Raw genomic sequence first — 18,539 nt, forward strand, 5'->3', positions numbered from 1 at the left:
TAAAAGTTCTAAGCCTAATTTTGCATAATGTATGCGGTTATACCAACCAATGATACAGCGTTGTCTTGCTGACGTCACGATCTAACAAGGTGATCAGTAACTCTGATTGGTCAAAACGTGTTGGGCCCTGAATGGGATGAATTTCCTTCTTGGCGCCCAATTTTCAAAATGGGCAGTTAGTACTTTTTTACACAAAAATATCAACCAAATCACATATGACCAATTTTATTAATCCCAATGGACTATTATAACATGTGAAGTGTGCTCAGTTACGAAATATGTAAGAAAAAAATGCTAGTTACAAGATGAAGCAAGTGATGCATCGTAGCAAGACACAAAATACACGGAAACAACCTTTTAAAACCATTCTTATAGACACACCTACGACACTTCTCACGTGCGCGCGCGCGCGCGCACACACACACACACAGAACCATTTTATCTACTGCTGAAGAGATAGCATAAAGTTTGCGTAAATAAAACAACTTCTGCCAGGACGTGTTCTGGTATAGACACAATTCTGTTCATAAAAGAATCCCAACGCCTCTGCTTCACATCAGACAACACAGTTTCACAGTGGGCTCGCCATTGTCAATATAAGTATCAATCCTTCTTTAGCGACATAAGTAACTTTGACAAACTAGCAACAGAACAGTCTGGATATTTAAAAACGGGTAAAAATGCATGAAAACAAACTGAAACTGAAACGTGATAAAGATTACATAACACACCTTGATACAACAAATTCACAACAGTTTAATTTTTTTTGGTTAGCATGCCTCTGGTCTTGCAAGCTGATGAATTGATGACCACAGTCCACATGACAAGTTCTTAGTTGATAATACAACTCCCAGGAAGAGACGTAGTAGCCTGGAAGCACTGACGAGGGTTACTTTCGTTTTCTGATCAAAGGAAGCGGATTGACGAGTGGTTAGAGCGCTGGCGTCCGACCTAAGAGGCGTTAGATACCCGAGTAGTGCAGCAAACTTTTTCCAGTCCACCCAGCTGGCGGGAATGGGTACCTGACTCCATTCCGGGTTAGGGAAGATAAGACAGAGAGGATAGGAGATGGAAGCCGCCCTCGCGTGACGCTTTAATACCTCACTCCATAACGACCTGCAGAGGTCAGAGGGCGACCTTACAGGGAGCCGCAGTCTTGACAGCCGCAGCATCTCTTGCGGCGGACCAGCGGCATGCTGCGCGTCAGGGTCACGGCACGGCGCATCCTCATCGTCGTCTTGCAGCAGCGCACGACACAAAGACACCTGTCGGTAGGACTTTGGGGTTCAGGCTCAAGCACTGAACCTGGAAGGGAGAAAGGAGGGTAGAATGTGTAGGGGGGTGAAGAGTGGGCCAGGGGAAGGGATGGTTATTGTCGGTGGCAAGCTTCAGCTCACGTAGGACTGCAACAAATGTCAGTTTGGGGCATCATTTCTGCCACTTCTGTGCATGTACGCGTGCGTGCTTGTGTGTCTGTGCATGCGAGAGGACGAACAAAGGAGACAACATTGTAGAGTTTCAGAACATAAAAGAAATCAAGCTTAGAAGTCGCTATTATGGAGTTGGTGATGGTCATGGCGTTTGCTAATGTCGTTCTCTATGACATTTAAGGGAATGTAAAAATAGCCTTCATCTGCCAAAAGAATATAAGTAAGCCAATAATATTGAAACCAGTGTAAAGACACACACGGAGACAAACAGGAGTCAGTCCTCACCTGGCTGAGTTTGTAACTCAGGTTGGACAGTAAACGAGGACGTCACCGAGGCCAGGATGATCACCAACAGCAGCTGGAACAACCTGCAGAATAAACGATTAAGTTATGGATGCTGGTGAGCTCTTACCTAAATCAAAACTATTATTATGATAATGGACTACATCGCGGTTTTCATCAGCTTTGATAACAGTGGTACTGATTATGGTAGTGTATCACTGTTTTGGGCACCTTTCGTCTATACTCCCCTCCTTACCCCCCGGCCTCACTACTTCTCCGTTCATCTTAATCTTCTAACATCAGCCTTCTTTGAGTCCCGTTAACTAAGACAAAAAACTGTGGAACAGATTTTTTGTTTTCTACTAGGCCTCCATCAAATTTCAACAAACTATTTCAACAGCTTCCGTCATTTATACTCTTAATCTTTTAATACAAATTTATGAGTTACTTCTTTTCAAATCAGAGACTTCACCTTTCCACATCAGGACTGTTTATATGTGTGTGTGATAGAGACTAGGTTCAAGAATATTTTTTGTAAATATTTTTGAAAATATGCATCAGTAAGCGGATAGAACTGTGGGAAATGGATACAGATGGGGATCTGAGGCGTGAACGGAAGAGTTTGCTGCTTGTGGTGGACAATATTAAAATGTTTTAATATCACTTTTATCAAAAAATTAATTTTGAAACAAAATAAGACCAAAATACCTTTTTGCGTACATGTTAGGTAAAGAGAGCGATACCTAACGACAAGTCGTTGTCCGAGCTTCACACACGTGACTGAACTTTCTCGCAGACGCTCTCTGAGTCGGTATTATCGTCTGTCACCTTTATATCCTCCTCCTAACTTCTCATCGTCACAAGCAGTTCCCTCTTGGCTACTTATACCTTATCAGTCGGCCGGTGACGTCAGCTAACCTCCAAACATCCGGTAAACTGTCGACAAGGGGGCCGACGCAGAAAACTGGTTTTCAGGTCCGCTTTGTTGACATGCACAACAACAGACAGTTGACACAACTTTCGTGTTCTGCGGAAGTTTTCCTTGTTGTAGGGTCAGATCACCGGAACAATAAACAAAGAGCTGTCCTACAGAGAGGAATAAAAAGCTTTGTGTCCTGGAATCAGGAGGTTGAGGTGCCCTTGCTGACCTTTTGCGACAGGAGCGCAACCTCCCTCTTCCCCGCAGGTACAACAGGGTGTGACAGATATGATTGTGTCGTCAGTGATGCATGTGAGCGACTTCTGAAACCTGGTGTGAGTGTGAGGTCGGCTTTGACTGAAGCCCGAGTGTTTGGGCTTAACTTCCTAAAATCATGGTTGGATTGTGTTCATCTGAGGTCTCGAAGATGAAGTCAACTTCCATAATCAGGTCAAACTATTTCTTTTGCCACTGGAGGCTAGTGACTGATTTTCATTGAGATGCACACCAGTCCACGTTCACTTATTTAAGACTTTCAGCTAAGGAAGGGGAAAGGGTCAGGGTGAACAAGGAAGGGAAGAACATCAGACGGGGTTGGGGCGAGGTAAGGAAGGGAAAAAAAAAGAAAGAAAAAAAGAGACAGACTCCAAAATAAAATGTCGCTAGCTTATTTACTCTCTCCTATTATCGAGTCTATTTTAATGGACTAGTGGCTTACTGCATTAAGTTAAAGATTTAAATATTCGACTTAAGTTTGAGAGAAATTCCTTTACTCTATGTTCTTTATCTGTTACCACACTCGAATGCCTCGTACTCTAGAGAAATACGTCTTGAAATTATTTTCTAAAAAAAAAAAAAAAAACTAAAAAAGAAAAGTTTCGTTGACACGTACTCTGTTCATCCTTGCCTCAATTTTAGTATTTATCTACTGTGTATATTTTTTGGTCTTGCGAGACAGCAGTTTGTGCGATTGATCGAAGTCATTAAAAACTTCCATGTGAGCCAGATGACTGTGACTCAATTGTCGCATTTATTTTGTCACAATAAACTGTGTCACAGTGTCACACAATTATTTTCATATTGTGTCAGTGTCACACACAGTGGCTACTTTATGTCACTCGCTCTCGGTCACAGTGTCACATGAAAAGGTCACGATCACCCTGATACGAGGGCTGGGTTACTATGTCAAGAGGACTTTTCTGACAAGGGCAACAAGTCTGTCATCAAGACACTTTACTTTATTAGAAAGAGGAAATGGCTACTCTGTTATATTTATCAAGCTAAAGTACATGACATAACCATTTCCTCTTTTCTAAAGAATACACGAAGAACTTGATTTTTCTTTTTAATCTTATTTTGTGGCTGAGTATGGCTGCCTCAGGGGCATGAGAATTTCACCCGTTCGTGAGCTGATATTAAAGTTCACATTTTGTCGTAAGATCAGGGCAGTGACTTTTGGTCGTTATTTTTAAAATCGCTTCTTAAGATTAAAGTAAATGTAAAACATAGCCTTGTTATTTTTTTCAGTGTCTAGCAGACAAGAGACAGATGAGAAATACTAAAAACAAGAAAGGCTAAAGGGAAACCACCCAGTGAAGCATCAAAGTAGCAGGAGTTACGCTCCATTTTCATAACTTTTTTTACTCGAGAATTGCTTTGCAGAAAAAATGAATTCATGAACACATGAGCAAATGAGAAGCAGAAAAAAGAAATTAGAGAGAAAAAATATGTTAACGAAACTGGAGTAAAGGTGTGACAGTGAGATTAATTAAACTAATTAACATAAGATGGTGTAAAGGATTTATCCAGTATCTGATACACATTAATATGATATAAATCTTAAGCTTTGTGGGTCGGGGATGAGGTGATGAAACACATGTAGCAGCAAACAATTTGTTTGCCATCATCTTTCTCGCGAACACTCCGTCCTACATTTTGCTGATCTTAGAAAAAAATTATTCCATTCTTAGCTAAGATGGCGGAGGGTTTTCTGTGACCCTGACTTGCTACTTTAAGTTCATCGACAAACGTGATTATCCAAGTGAATTAAACCAAAATACTTTTTTTCAGTTTGTGGAGTTCAAATTCAGCTGAGTGAACATACAACTAAGTATATGATAACAGCAGTTGCGAAATAAAAACGAATAGGTTAGAGGCTTGGGGTAAAAAAAATATCTCTCTGTTTCTATCTCACTCTCTCCATCAATAAGATGATAAAGAATATACTATAAGCCACACATGCTAAAAATAGCATCATTGTTCAATTTTATTGCCATGAACAGGTTAGTTATCTGTGGAATTTCTGCCCACAGGTAATGTGACATTCATAAGTTTTTAACCAGAAGCGCAGCAGCCTGATTATTTCAAGCAGTTGGTACATCCGCAGCATCGCTTGTGTCGCACCATGGGCATGTTGAGTGCAAGGGTCACTGCCCTGCGTTTCTCCCGTATCTCCTGGCAACAGCGAATTTCGCAGGTACATATCATTGGCTCGGGGGTGGTAGGGGCAGTATCCATACTCAAGTCTGCAACACATGACAGTTTCGATAGTCATTTCCAGGACTCATTAACACGTTCGAGAGAGTATTTAAAGTGGTTAAGCAGGAAACCTGCGCATTACAAATCATCATCATCGTCGTCGTCGTCGTCGTCATCATCATCATCATCATCATCATCATCATCATCATCATCATCATCAACTAAAACATCAGTATTTTTTGGTCACGTGGGCTAGGTTACAGTGTCAAGCGAAAAAAAGATGACGATGTCCTTGGTTCAAGACTTGCTAAAGTAAAGTATTACTGTAATCTGCTCGTCTTGCTAAGTGACAAAAACGACTCCTTCCCCAACAAAATAAAACACAAGAAGTGGTTCATGCGGACCAGTCAACTGTGTATGTCACGTGTCGCTTGCTGCAGTGTGGGGACGATATGCTTCGCTGCTCGCACCGTGACAGTCTGCTTGTGTGACTGTGAGCGTGCCTGTGAGAGCAAGTCTCGCTACACCCGATCGCGTTACGCGACAGTGAAGAGAACACAGTAAAAATAAATCACATCGAAAGCTTGTAGCTTACAATTGAAAACAAATTAAAACGTTGTAGTCGTTGGTGCCATCGTAGACATCGTGGTGGTGTGGTGGTGTGGTGGTGGTGGTGGTGGTGGTGGTGGTGGTGGTGGTGGTGGTGGTGGTGGTGGTCGGTGGTATTGCAGTTTACATATGTTAGTTTGGCAAAGACTGCATAAAACCCTTCGTAACCTAAACATTTACATCTATTATTTCCGGGAAGACTTTACATAAAGCTTTATGAAAGAGTTGGCTCTCACCTGGCGGAGGCGTGACACTCTGCGAAGCTGCTGCCGTGATCAGGGTTGTCAGCAGGGTCAGGTAAATAAAGCTGTTGATTACAGAAAAAAAAAGTCAGGAAGCGATTATTTTGGCCACAACAAGAAAGTTCTAGTTTTGACTATCACCAGTGTACTGATGATTACACGGACAATATTAAAATGTTCTTATGTCATTTTTCTCAAGAAAAAGCACTTTTGAAACAAAATAAGACAAAATACCTTTTTGCGTGCATCTTAACTGAAAGAGCTAACGACAGATCGTTGTCCGAGCTTCACACACTTGTCTCTGTGGCGGTATTATCACCTGTCACTTTTATATCCACCTACTAACCTCTCATTCGTCAGAAGCAGTTTCCCCCTTGGCTACTTGTACCTTGTAAGTCGGCCGGTGACGTCAGCAGTCTACCCTCCAAACATCCGGTAAACTATCGACTAAAGGAGGCCGACGTAGGTTGGGCAGATGGAGAAAACTGGTTTTCAGATCCGCTTTGTTGACATCCTGGAGAGATCACACCAGTTGACACCATTTTCGTGCCTATTTACCTTGTGGTAGGCCTAGATCACCCAATAAACGAAGAGCTGCCTACACGAGAAGAATTAGAAGCTTTGTGTCCTGGGATGAGGCGCTTGAGGTGCCCTTGTTGACCTTTGCAAACCCGGAGTTTGGTCTGTAGAAGATATCAGTTCCATGGCGGTACTCCAGGCTTCAGGTCTAAGAAATTTAAAACTCAGTATCTAATACACATAAACGTGACATAAATTTTAAGCTGAGTGGATTGGGGCCGAGGTGTTGACAAACACTCGTGACAGCAAAAATTGTATTTACAATGTTTGTCGTGAACCTCCTGTCAAGCACTTTGCAGGTCCATAAAAGAATTTTTGTAGATTATCTTATCTGAAACGACCTACGGTCACGACCTACATAAAGGTCATCGACAAACTTGATTGTCTCAGTGAACTCCCCCCGTCTCCTAAAAATATAAATACTGTATATATTGTTTAGTTTGGGAGTTCAAATGCCAGCTGCGTGAACACGTCACTAAATATATGGCACACAACCTAGTCTTGTTGATATGTGACTAAAATGAACTGAAAATTAATGGTTGACTGGCCAACATAGAATGCAGTGGTCAAAATATCTTCTATCACTCTGTCCATTAAAAACCTAGATCAAAATAATAATTTCAGATTTTCCTTTCTAACCTCAACAAGACAAACAAATAACATCTGTGCGTGACACCCCCTTCATCTCTCTCTCTCTTCATGACTAACATGATCAAGATAAAACAATAAATAGCACATCCTAGTTCAATTTTATTCCCATGGTCGCATCTGTGAAATTTATGCGCCTCCAACCGTGACATTTGTACATTTTTAGCCACATGTGAAGTAGTTTTATTATTTAGGACACGACGGTGAGAGCTGAGAGAGCCAGCTGCTGTGACAGCAAACAGTCCTGACAGCCGCAGCAGCGCTTGTGACGCACCATGGGCATGCTGAGTGCAAGGGTCACGGCCCTGCGCTTCTGCGATGTCGCCTGGCAACAGCGAATTTCGCAGGTACAGTACCTGTCGCCGAGGGGCCAGGTAGAGGGCAGGACTATCTCACCTTTTAGCAGTTCAAGCAGGTCTGCAACACATGACAGTCTCGATGGACATAGCCAGGACTCGCTAGCACGACCACAAATGTTTGTGTGTATGTAAGAGAGTGAGAGAGAGAGAGAAAGAGAGAAAGTTGAGGACATAAGAAGACAACAGAAGTGACACAAGCAGACCAGTCGATAGTGTAGAGTAAACAGTGAAAAATAATTCACCTCCACAACCTGTAGTTTACAATGGAAAACAAATTAAAATGTTGTAGTCCTAGGTAGCCATTGTGTAGTGTTATTGGTGTTGCTATCGTCCATCACATATATCAGGTTGGGGAAGACTTTGTATAAAATTCTTCCAGCTTTGTGGAAGAGTCGGTTCTCACCTGGATGAAGCTGGACACTCTGCGAAGCTGCCGTGATCACAGTTGTCAGCAGGGCCAGGTAAATAAAGCTGGCGATGAGAGAAAAAAAGATGAGGGAGTGATTAATTTGGCCACAACAAGAAATTCCAAGTGACGAGAAAGACTACTTTCCATTGTTGATATCATCAACTTCTTCAGCCGATATACTAATAACTGTTTTAGCATCATGTTGCCGAAATAAATATTCAGAGGGAGGACAGCTTACCTTTTTGTATCCATTCTCGCAGGACAGAATCAGACAGAGGACTGTTCTTCGAGTTTTGCAGGAAAAGTCAGATATCAATGTCGAACAATGGGTTATATTTATATCCTTCTTCTTATCACTGGTGCCGCACCTCAACCAGATATTGCTCAGTTACATCAGAAAGAGAGAATGAAGGTGGGGACAGACTAGAAAGAATAGATAGCATGGCACAAGCTTGTAGACTGTCTACTGTTTTGCGCAGAACTCACTATTTTCACACGTCTGGGTCACAGTCATTGTATGCAAGTATGTCATTGTTGTCGAGGAGGTAGGTCACAGCGACACCATCCCCCTGCTACAGCAGCTGGATCGTGCAAACATCATCATTCATAGCGAGACTTCATCTCAGTTTGCTTCTATTTTCGTCTGTTGACTGCCTAGAAAAAGGAATTGATCGATGACTTCGCTTTCAAAATTACCGATAATTCGTTTTTTCATACTGTTTTATAGTAACTACTGTTGCTTATAAGAGCTAGTTGTACAATACCTTTCTAAAACTTAAAACTTTTCAACATGCATTAGATCGTCTAACGACTGTCCTAATTCTCGTATCTGTCGTCAAAGTACTCCCAAAAATGTGACTTTTATTGTTTCAACTTTTGAGGTCGGAGCAACATTTATAGAAAGTAATGACATGTGCAAATGTTGAAAGGAAAGCTATGATGTCATCTTTTCCGGGTGTTACTTACTTGGGACTTATGCCAGCTGATAGCTTCCGGTTAAATATATATATATCATTGAACCATAATTCTAAGGAAAATAGAAACTAAATATTTACTCCTACAGATTCGAACCCCACTGAGTGACTAAAGACGAAAAACGCATCTATCATATTTTTATTGTGAGACAAACCACGAACTATTTTCAGAACCTTCCTGTCCTTATTTCCTTCCAATAAAAATAATGAGACGAACAAGCTCCAACCGTAATAAAGGAGTTCTAGAAAGAAAACATCCACATCTTGCCGAAGATGCTTCATTTCAGCCATCCAATTTGTTGTAGCTTACTTTTTTCCTAACAATCAGTTGGTGTGTTTATTGTGGGAAGGAGAGAGAAAAAAAAAAAAAAGATGTGTGTTTATGAGAGACAGAGATTATGTATGTCTGCCTTGTAAAAAGTCATTATAATAAACAACTGTATTTTTTATGTAATTAAAGCGTGAAACGACCAAACAGTTGAGAAAATTTTATTAAGAGCAATGGTAGACAACAACGGGAATTGTTTAGTTTTGCTGCAGTGGTTTCTGTAGGACTTGCTTACAGCGTCTCAGGACCCTTGGATGTGATGCTACCCTGTTCAGGGGCCCAGGCCGGACAAACGCAGGTCAGGCCAATGCCGAGCAGGAATCAAGTCGTCGAAAGGCACCGGGAAGCGGAAAACGGTCCGAAGAGGAGGCCACGTGAATGGGAATAGTCTCTCCCGAAGTAGTGCTGGAAAACAAGACAGAAATTCTGAAAAGATTATTTTATTAACATTTCATGGACAATGACAATGAAATAAAGACTGTATGTGTATTTAGGTAGATATTCGAACCTGGAAGATCGTTTAAGTGTCTAGTTTAAGTAATGTTTTTTTTCTGTATTTTGCATTCATCACCAAAAACTCATGAGTTCAAGCTAAGCTTTCTCGTCCACGCCTTGACTAAGAGATCTTGTTCCTCTACTTTCATGCTATGCTGATGTGTCTTTTATGTTTTTGGTTTGTTGATATATTTTGGTCTACGTTTCATGCTATGTTTATTTTGAGTTTACATAAATTTGCGAGTTCACTTTGTGTTTGAAAAACGCAGCGTGCTTATTTCAAATGCAATAAAAAAAATATACTTCTAATACTTAGTATTGGATTATTGCTCTATTATCATTGTTTTTACTATTCGGTAATTATTGTACTGTCAAGGCGTGATATCGTAGTCTCCTGGAACTGAACTTCAAACAAAACAGTTCAATATGTCTCGACATACTGCAGAATAATTTGTCAATTCTGATTTTATTTTAAAAGCAATTGATCAGTAACTTTAACAAATTCTATTAAGGTCTATATGGAGCACCGCACTATAGACAGAATTTAAAAAAAGGGTCTAATGAATAACTTACAAAGATCAACTTCTCGTGCAACTTCGACTTTTTCAGGAACAGGGAGGGAAGTTACCGCCGAGAACAGTAACATCAGCAACATCAGATCAGACAGCCTGGTGAGGACAGAAACCGACACTTGAACACTGTTCTCGACTAAGTTCGATATTTCAGTCAAACTCAGTTATGTAATTATGTCTCAATTAAAAAGGAAAAAACAGTTGTTGACAAAAACTTGTGCGAATACAAATTTCTTCGTTACAAAAAACTCCTCCCACACTGACATCATCATCATCATCTTTCCACAGCGTTGGGTTGAAATGTATATCCTCCCAAGGAGCTTACTTCTGGTTGTTACAAACTCTTCCTTTTTGCTTTTGTACACTAACTACAACTACTTAGTCTCCTTTAGCTTTAATACGTGTAGCTAAAGTCTGTCACTAATCCTAAGCAATACAAAAGTGAGTAGAATCATTACCATACCTCTTAGCTTGCATACTGGACGAAGGAAGTGAACGAAATGTAGTGCAGGATGCTGAAAGGTGGTTCAGAGTTAAAGTTGTTTCAGTCTTTGCCTAGAAGATCCCTTTTATATTCTTGAAATGACCTAACATATCGAAAATATTTACCTCAGCAGCCCGCCTTCTTTATCTATATTCCTTATTAATCACCAAAAATCCAAGTCCAATCAAAACAAACAACATTATTTTTCTATTTACGGCTGTCCTTGAAATCCTTAGCGGCACTACCTTTCTATCATTTGGAAAAAATATAAAATAAAGCCCAAACAGTATATTATCTGTTAAAGTCGTCGATGTGTTTTTGGACACTGGGACTTTATTATATCAAAGGACGTAATTTACCCTCGTCAATTACTATATATGTAAATAAAACACAAGTTCATGGTCACAAAAACGTGATCAACTTCTAGATAAAAATCTAAAACAAGTAGATAGAAACGGGAGTGCCGAGGACTGGTTGTCCTGTGTAGGACCTACTCAGTCATCCAGGACAGGCGTGTCTGTCCAGGTTCCCACCTCCCAACGACCGGTGCCGAAAAGAACGTTCAAAAATCCACTCTTTCTGACAATTAGACCTGCGTGAAAGGTTAAGGGAAGCTACTCCAGCTCAACAAAGGAAACAAGAGTTATTCCCCTTACTTTAGAAAATTGGAGGCAACAGTTGACATTTAAGACAAAAACTATTGTTCGTTAGCTATACTTAAGAGCTGAGATTCTAAAAAATTAAAAAGTTATTTAATGTTATGGTTACATTATACAAATACATTCGTCGATAATTAATAATATAACCACACCGCTCCTGATTCTGTGCCGTGGGGCAATCTTCTTTCCAGTCCAGCATTAAATGTCCCACTACAGTTGATCTTTCACACCACAAACGAGGTCAGCACATCGCTAACTCCGGTACAGCAGGTAACAGTTCGCTCACTTTGTTGTACAATGTTTTAGACACGTAGGCCAAGCAACAAACAGTGGATTGCAGAGTAGACATCGGGTGCTCACCCTGACTGTCAACGTGTGAGGTAAGTTAGCAAGTCTAGTGTAGGTGTGTGACTGGGTTTGCGCGTGACAGGGAGTAGTATGGGTGGACATGTAATAATGAGTTAGCGTTCTTGATCCCACGTCGTCTGCTCTAAAGTTTTTTACTAAAAGTAAATTGTATGTGGTTTATGTTGTTTTGCTTAGTTTAATATAGCGTGGGAAAACTAGAATGGCAATGATATGCTTTCTCTTTTGTGTTCGCTATGTATCACAGTCATCGCCGTCGTCATCATCATCATCATCATATTTATCACCTTCATCTGGCAGCGGCTGAACCCGTAGCAAGCCGGACCTCCCCCTGTACTTGTAGGAGGGTAGGGGGAAGGGTTCGATGAATCGCAACAGCATCATCGGGGCTGATGTGCACTTGTTAGAAGGTCCCTCTCTGGGTGGCCTGTCCACCCTTTTACGTTCGCCAGAAAGGTTTTCTTCTGCTTGCCTCTACATCGTTCTCCTTCCAGGAACCCCTAAAGGGCTGTCTTCTGTAAGGTGTCATGGCGGAACTTTGAGCACTTTTCCTATAGACCCACCAAGGTGGCGACCGTGCTGCCAACAAAATCGTTGGTTGTTTTCTTAGTAAGACATCCGGAGCAGTCTCTTTAAAATTTTACTTTGCATGCCTGATCCGTCTCAGCGTGTCGATGAGCAAGGTCCATGTTTCACAACCATACAGCAGGATGGGGACGACAGGACTTGTCAAGCTTTTATTTGGCGATGAAGCTCATATTTCCGCTGTCCCATAATCTGTTCAGTCTGCCTCACAATACAGTGCACAAGTCTGCCAAATTTACTTTTCATGCCAAAGTTCTGCTTATATTTGCTAAAGATCGCTAAACTTTGCCATATTTTCTCTTCTCTGCCTTTCCTTAGCAGTTTCACGACACCGAGGCATACTAAATGTAGGCCAAAGCAGTTTTGACCCGACCGCTCAGTGCTATCACAAACACTTGACTGACAGTGTAGATAGTCTGCTTGTTGCTGAAGTTCACTTACTCTATCATACATAACGGTCTGTGGAGTCGGAGTCTCGAGGTTTGTTGCGGCTCCAACCAGTGACACCTGACCGGAGAACACCTGTAAACCTGTCATTTGCACTGATGTTCAAACCGTAGCACCAAACATGTTATTTATTTATAATCTGATGCACTCTTAGATAACACCTCGTCCAGCTGTCTGCTTACCCGCAAAGTCATCGCTCTATGTTTGCTTATCTGACATGAACGGAGAAGGGCAAAGGTCACAATGACCCAGCCTCGCTACAGCTCCTCCACTGACTCGATAGTCCCAGTGATTTCAGCAAAAATAGTTCATCAAGTGTACGGAGATGACTCCGACGATGAAGGACAATAGATGGAGAGAGATGTAGAAAGATAGGCTGCTATATGTACAATAGCAAGATCAGTAACGACAGAGTTTGCGCATCTGGCATGTCAACAATAACAACATGATAATAGAAAGCGACATCTGCAGGATGTGCAAAGAATACAATGCCTTTACAATACTTGTGTGTTGAGGAAACTTAATTGTCGAATATTGCCGTCGTTAACTTATTCAACGGCCTGACTCCTTCATAAGATAAAAAAAAAAATTCAGATGCTGTTGTTGTCAGCACTTACTTCCATCGCTAGTGCTAACGCAACAAGAGTTCAAAAGAATAGCTTGTCGTGGATTTTGCATTCCCTCACAAACAAGTTGGCTGCAGACGCTAACCATCCATCCCTGTGCTGTGGCTTTCAGCTTAATGAGGCAACACCTAATCAATAAGTGCGGGCCACAAACTGACCGAAAAAATCTGGATCGGTTTCAGGATGTGGAATTTAGTGATAACGAAAATTTCTTTCCCACTGTACTGTTCTTTTCTTTTCCTTTCATTTTCAGTAAAATATTTCTTTCTTCTTTTTTTTTTTTTTTTTTTTCGTTGTCTTACTTCGTGAGAACTGCCATAAGTCCTGCCAGCCTATCTAAACCACAAGATATCCAATCAAAAATACTAAATATTAGTATTTACTATCTTTAATCCAATTATGAACACGCAAGTGTGTGTGATTGTGTGTTTACAGAAATCATGTCTGATACCAAATCAGAAACGTCGGATGAGCGAGATAAAAATTTCAACTCATTAAACATGGGACAAAACTCTGCAGCCGAACCTAGGATTCAGCAGCCAGGAGAGGTTATCGCCCCTGAAGTATCTCAATCGGATGTTACGAAAGCTGCAGAGGAGGTATACATTCATTTCTATGCTCTTTTTGTGCTTTGCGGAAATTTGGTAAAACGCTCTGCCAGAGAAGATTTATTAACACATCCAACTAAAAATCGAATGATTAAAATGGCAAAACACTGGCTGATGAAAGCCGCATCTTCAATTTCACTCAACTCCTCATCCCTCCTAATTGTTTTCTTAGTTAGTAATATACTTACTTATTTTTGATTTACTTAGCTTTATTGCTTGGTTTTAGTAAATTTTAGTTCACAATCATTTTTTTTTAAATTTTATAATCACTGTCAACAAATAATTGTGTTTTGTTGTTAGGAGGTGGGGATGGAGGCGCGATAATGAGTCAACCCTTCGAAAAGTCCTCGTGCACATTATTTTCGAAAAAGATTTTAGTATTCTGTAATTTTGGGACCTGTCGCATGGCTTGCTGTGCTTGTTATGCAGATTTACGGCCTGCAGATCATCAGCTGTCGTCAGCTGAACGGCTACGACGATAAGAACTATCACCTCGTGACTTCCGGTGTCACCTCCAACCCACACCTGAGTGCGCCTGCACCCGAGGGCTATGTGCTCAAGATCATCAACTCCATGGACACTCAACGACCAGAGATTCTTTGTAAGCTGGGACAAGGGGTGAGAATGAGGAGGCTGGATCCGGCCATCTCTTGGGTGGAATGTGAGGCCGGAATTTTAGGTTTGATTTAGGATTAGTCTGGGATTTCTTTAGAAACTGATTGTGGGTTGAAGAGGTATGCTGGTTACTCGAACAAAGATAAGAAAATTTTCTCGGCAACCTGGCAATTCTCACTGGCTCTGTTCTCACTAATACATCGATGGTTATAATAATGCATGTCTTTGGTTAGTTGCAGTAATAGATTTAACAATTGGTTGTAACAGTTTGATTGTAGAAATACATCGAGTAGTTTGCTTGTAGTTTAATTGGAAGTTGGATGTTGGTAACGTTGCCATCCATTCATTCTGTCTATTCCTGCAAAGACAGAATGATATATCTTACAAGAATTCTCTTGTTTCCAGATGCCCAGGTCGCCTTCATGAAGCATCTCAGTGCGCGTGGCATCGGTGTACAGGAGCCGCTACCTGATAAAAATGGCGACCCGGTGGCTTTCTACACCTTCCCATCCCCGGACGGGAAAGGTAAAGTGGAAGATGGCTGATGTAGGCAAGCACCAAACAATCAAGTTTATTTTCCATCTTATCAGGATCGACCCTGCTGTCGATTCCGTAATTGTTGTAGCGAATTTAAACTTGTATTCATTTTTGTTTTTACCTGAGCTGGCAGGTAGGACTGTATACGACTGACATTCGTAAGATGTCGCGACACAGGTCAAGCACTTTCATACGATTTAAAAACAGTCTTGTCATGCACGTGGAAAGTTGATATGAAAGGTTTTATATGTAAATCAACACGCAAGGCGACTTTCAAAATGACTTTTCGTCTAGGGAAAACGCCTTACAAACGATTACAGATTTTTTCCAAGACTACGACTTCGCTGACATAATTGCCTATTTGAATTTTGATGATAGTGGTTTATTTGACTTGCTTGATTACAGACATTTACCGTGCATTCAACACAGACTCTCCGTTAGAAACAATCTTGTTAAAATACAAATTAATAAACAACAGTTAAATAAAGGAGAACCGGAGGCTTCACTAAGTAATCGATGTGACAAACGATAAATTGAACGACTGCCGATAACGTTGCCTTTTGACCTTTCTCAGGCGAGGGCCGAAGGCACGCAGTGTGTTTGCGATCCTTCATGCCAGGGAAGATTCTGGCTGACGTCACGCTGACCCCTGACCTTTGCTACCAAGTGGGTCAGTTCCTGGGCAAGATGAGCGCAGCTCTGCAGTATGTTATCTTTATTTTCTGTCCTCCAAGCGTTACCTTGAAGACAAATCAGATTTGTGACGTAACGCTGGTGAGAGGGTGGGAAACAGTCCGCTCGGGTGGCGCTGACATGTCTGCTCCTTTCTTTTGCGGACTGGTTCGCTTTTCCTGTCTTCCTTCGAGAATGTCCTTCCTGCAAGTGTAAGACATTGGAAGCAAAACGCTTATGGTGTAATTTTTGTTGTATTAATCTGTTTGAGATTTAGTTAATGAGCTGAAGTTGTCTATGTCAGTGCTGGTAGAATTTCAACAAAGTAGTTGTCTAGGGTCATGGTTTGGCTCCTTCCTGCAGGATTTTGATCATCGTTTCTACGACATCTTTGACTGTCTGTGGAGCATGAACAACATCTCGAAGCTGGGTGAGTTCACCGCACGCTGTCGCGGACCCACAGGATCGACGCCTGGTGGAGGAGGTCATTGCAGAGTTCAGTCGATGTGTGCTGCCAAGCGAGGAGAAATAAGACAAGGTAACACCTGGCTGACAACTGAAGGAACCGACAGACGAGAATAAGGGTTGGGATTGGGGAGGAGAGAGTTCTGGGAAAAACGAGATTATACGATCAAAGCCATTTTCTCCATCAAAAAATGCTAATCAGTTACAACATCATCTGCTGATGATGTCAAGACTGAACAGCCACATAGTGCTCGTTCATTTATTTATTTATTTACAGGTTTCGTGCACGGGGATCCCAACGAACAGAACATCCTCGTCATCGTCAAAGATCGTGACTCCCAGCTTCCGCCGTCTGTCGATCACACAGAATACGTCATTTCCGGCATTTTAGACTATCAGGACGTAGCCCGCACCCACCCTCTGTACGACCTGGCCATGTGCATCGCTTATGTCATGCTCACGGCCACGACCTTCGACCCCTTGGAGGTCGGAGGTCACATACTAGCCGGGTACACGTCGCAGCTGGCGTTGCCGGCCCTGGAGAGGGCGCTGCTGAAGACGACGGTGGCCAGCAGGTTGGCGCAGTCGCTGGTGCTGGGCGCCTACACTCACAGCCTCGACCCACCAACCACTACGTCCTCACAACGGCGGCGCGCGGATGGCCCGTTCTGCGTTCGCTGTGGGCCGCGCCTACACCGGAAGCTAGACTCGAGATGGTCTACAATCGAAGCTTCGTATGACAGATGACTGCGACACAGTGACACAACTAAGCTGCAGGGTCTGTGGTTCGGGTTCTCGCCTTCACACGAATGCAACAGGTGCAGCTATTCTTAGTTCAGCCATTTTCCGCTTCATTACTAAGCAGATTGATTAATATTCTTTAAAAAAAAAATTACTTTCTGGTGGATAAAAACCTGAAACGTTTCCTCATACAAAATTATACAAGTGATACCTTTGAGGAAGCAGAATGTGGGTGCGATGCAGTATATGTACTTCGCTTGAAGCAAGAATCTGCTTCAATGATACCTGCAGCACCACTGGATACAAAAGTTCTATGTAATGGCAGTCATGAAGTTTTGGAAAAGATGACATTGGCATGACAGCAGACTAATGTTGCTCTTCACCGATGATTGTCATGGCATCTGCCACATTGGCATTTCATGTACCATTCGTAACTTCATTCCCTACCAAGTCCCTCTTCTCTACATTTTCAGTCCCGACACTGTACTCGGGTTCTTAGCCGTATAGAACGATTCCCAGATCCATTATGCCAGCTTTTCTATGACCAGAAAAGTATATCTTGACTAATTTTAGTCAAATGACCCGACTATGAACAAACATTTATCCATGGCGTTGCGAAAACCGGAGCTGAACACTGATTTCTCATCTACCTTCCTTTCATTTTCACACCACGACCTCATTTTATCCTCAAAAGTGTAAAACATCTCAATACACACGGTTCATTTGTTTGTTTTGTTAAAGAGTGCTATCACTGGTTTAAAGGACCACGATACATCCACCCACGTCAGCTCAAAAGGGAGCTCACTCCGATAATCCCACTCGAACTGTCATTAGACATTAGACGCCAAGCTGGCTGTCCAACGTTTAGCAGACAGCTCAACTGTTTCTATTCAGCCGACTGGTGTAAGCTAAGCCATCCAGCTAAGCACTTGCTGTAATAAAGCGAGTGTTGTGCTCCTGGCCCCAGGACGGCGCTGTCAGCATGACGTCACGGGGTTATTTATAGCTTAGAAGCGGTAGACAGTGTCAAGAAAAGTGAAGCTGACTTGGAAAACCTCCCGTCTCCCCTCACCCTACCTCCACCTCCTCCTCTCCTTGTTTTGTCTTTGTCTATCAAGCAGCTTAAAGATCTCTGCCCCTTTGCTAGCGTGCGCCAAACTCTGTGATATGGCGATAGTAAGCAAGCTTGCAAAATAAACCAAACAGAAAGGCAGGACTAATGCGTTGGACGGTTCAGTGCGCATGCGCGAATCTGAGTGAGAGTCTGAGGGCTTATGGGAACGTTCTCACACACACGCACACAGATGGGATTATCTGGACACAGCGAGATTAATAAGAATGTTGTTGTTGTTGTTGTTGTTGTTGTTTTGTGGGGGTGAGCGGGAGATAAGGGTAGATTAAAATATTTGC

General features: G+C 42.0%; 1 protein-coding gene and 1 long non-coding RNA gene across 2 annotated transcripts; one reads left to right on the forward strand and one right to left on the reverse strand.

The window, feature by feature from the left end:
* Window positions 1–225: 225 nt before the first annotated feature.
* Window positions 226–2,577, reverse strand: LOC112566573. The gene is made up of 3 exons (XR_003099647.1): window positions 2,421–2,577; window positions 1,716–1,798; window positions 226–1,403 (listed from the first exon to the last, which is right to left on the reverse strand). It is a non-coding gene; the product is annotated as an uncharacterized LOC112566573 (long non-coding RNA).
* A 9,132-nt stretch (window positions 2,578–11,709) lies between these two features.
* Window positions 11,710–18,342, forward strand: LOC112567105 (hydroxylysine kinase-like). Its single transcript, XM_025243651.1, is given in 8 exon segments — window positions 11,710–11,847; window positions 13,927–14,090; window positions 14,529–14,700; window positions 15,120–15,239; window positions 15,826–15,950; window positions 16,281–16,461; window positions 16,666–17,010; window positions 17,013–18,342. Coding segments are annotated over 7 exon segments (1,218 nt in total). The 5' UTR covers window positions 11,710–11,847; window positions 13,927–13,931; the 3' UTR covers window positions 17,129–18,342.
* The last annotated feature ends 197 nt before the right edge of the window (window positions 18,343–18,539 follow it).

Source organism: Pomacea canaliculata, linkage group LG6, assembly GCF_003073045.1.
Source record: "Pomacea canaliculata isolate SZHN2017 linkage group LG6, ASM307304v1, whole genome shotgun sequence".
Lineage (NCBI taxonomy): Eukaryota > Metazoa > Mollusca > Gastropoda > Architaenioglossa > Ampullariidae > Pomacea > Pomacea canaliculata.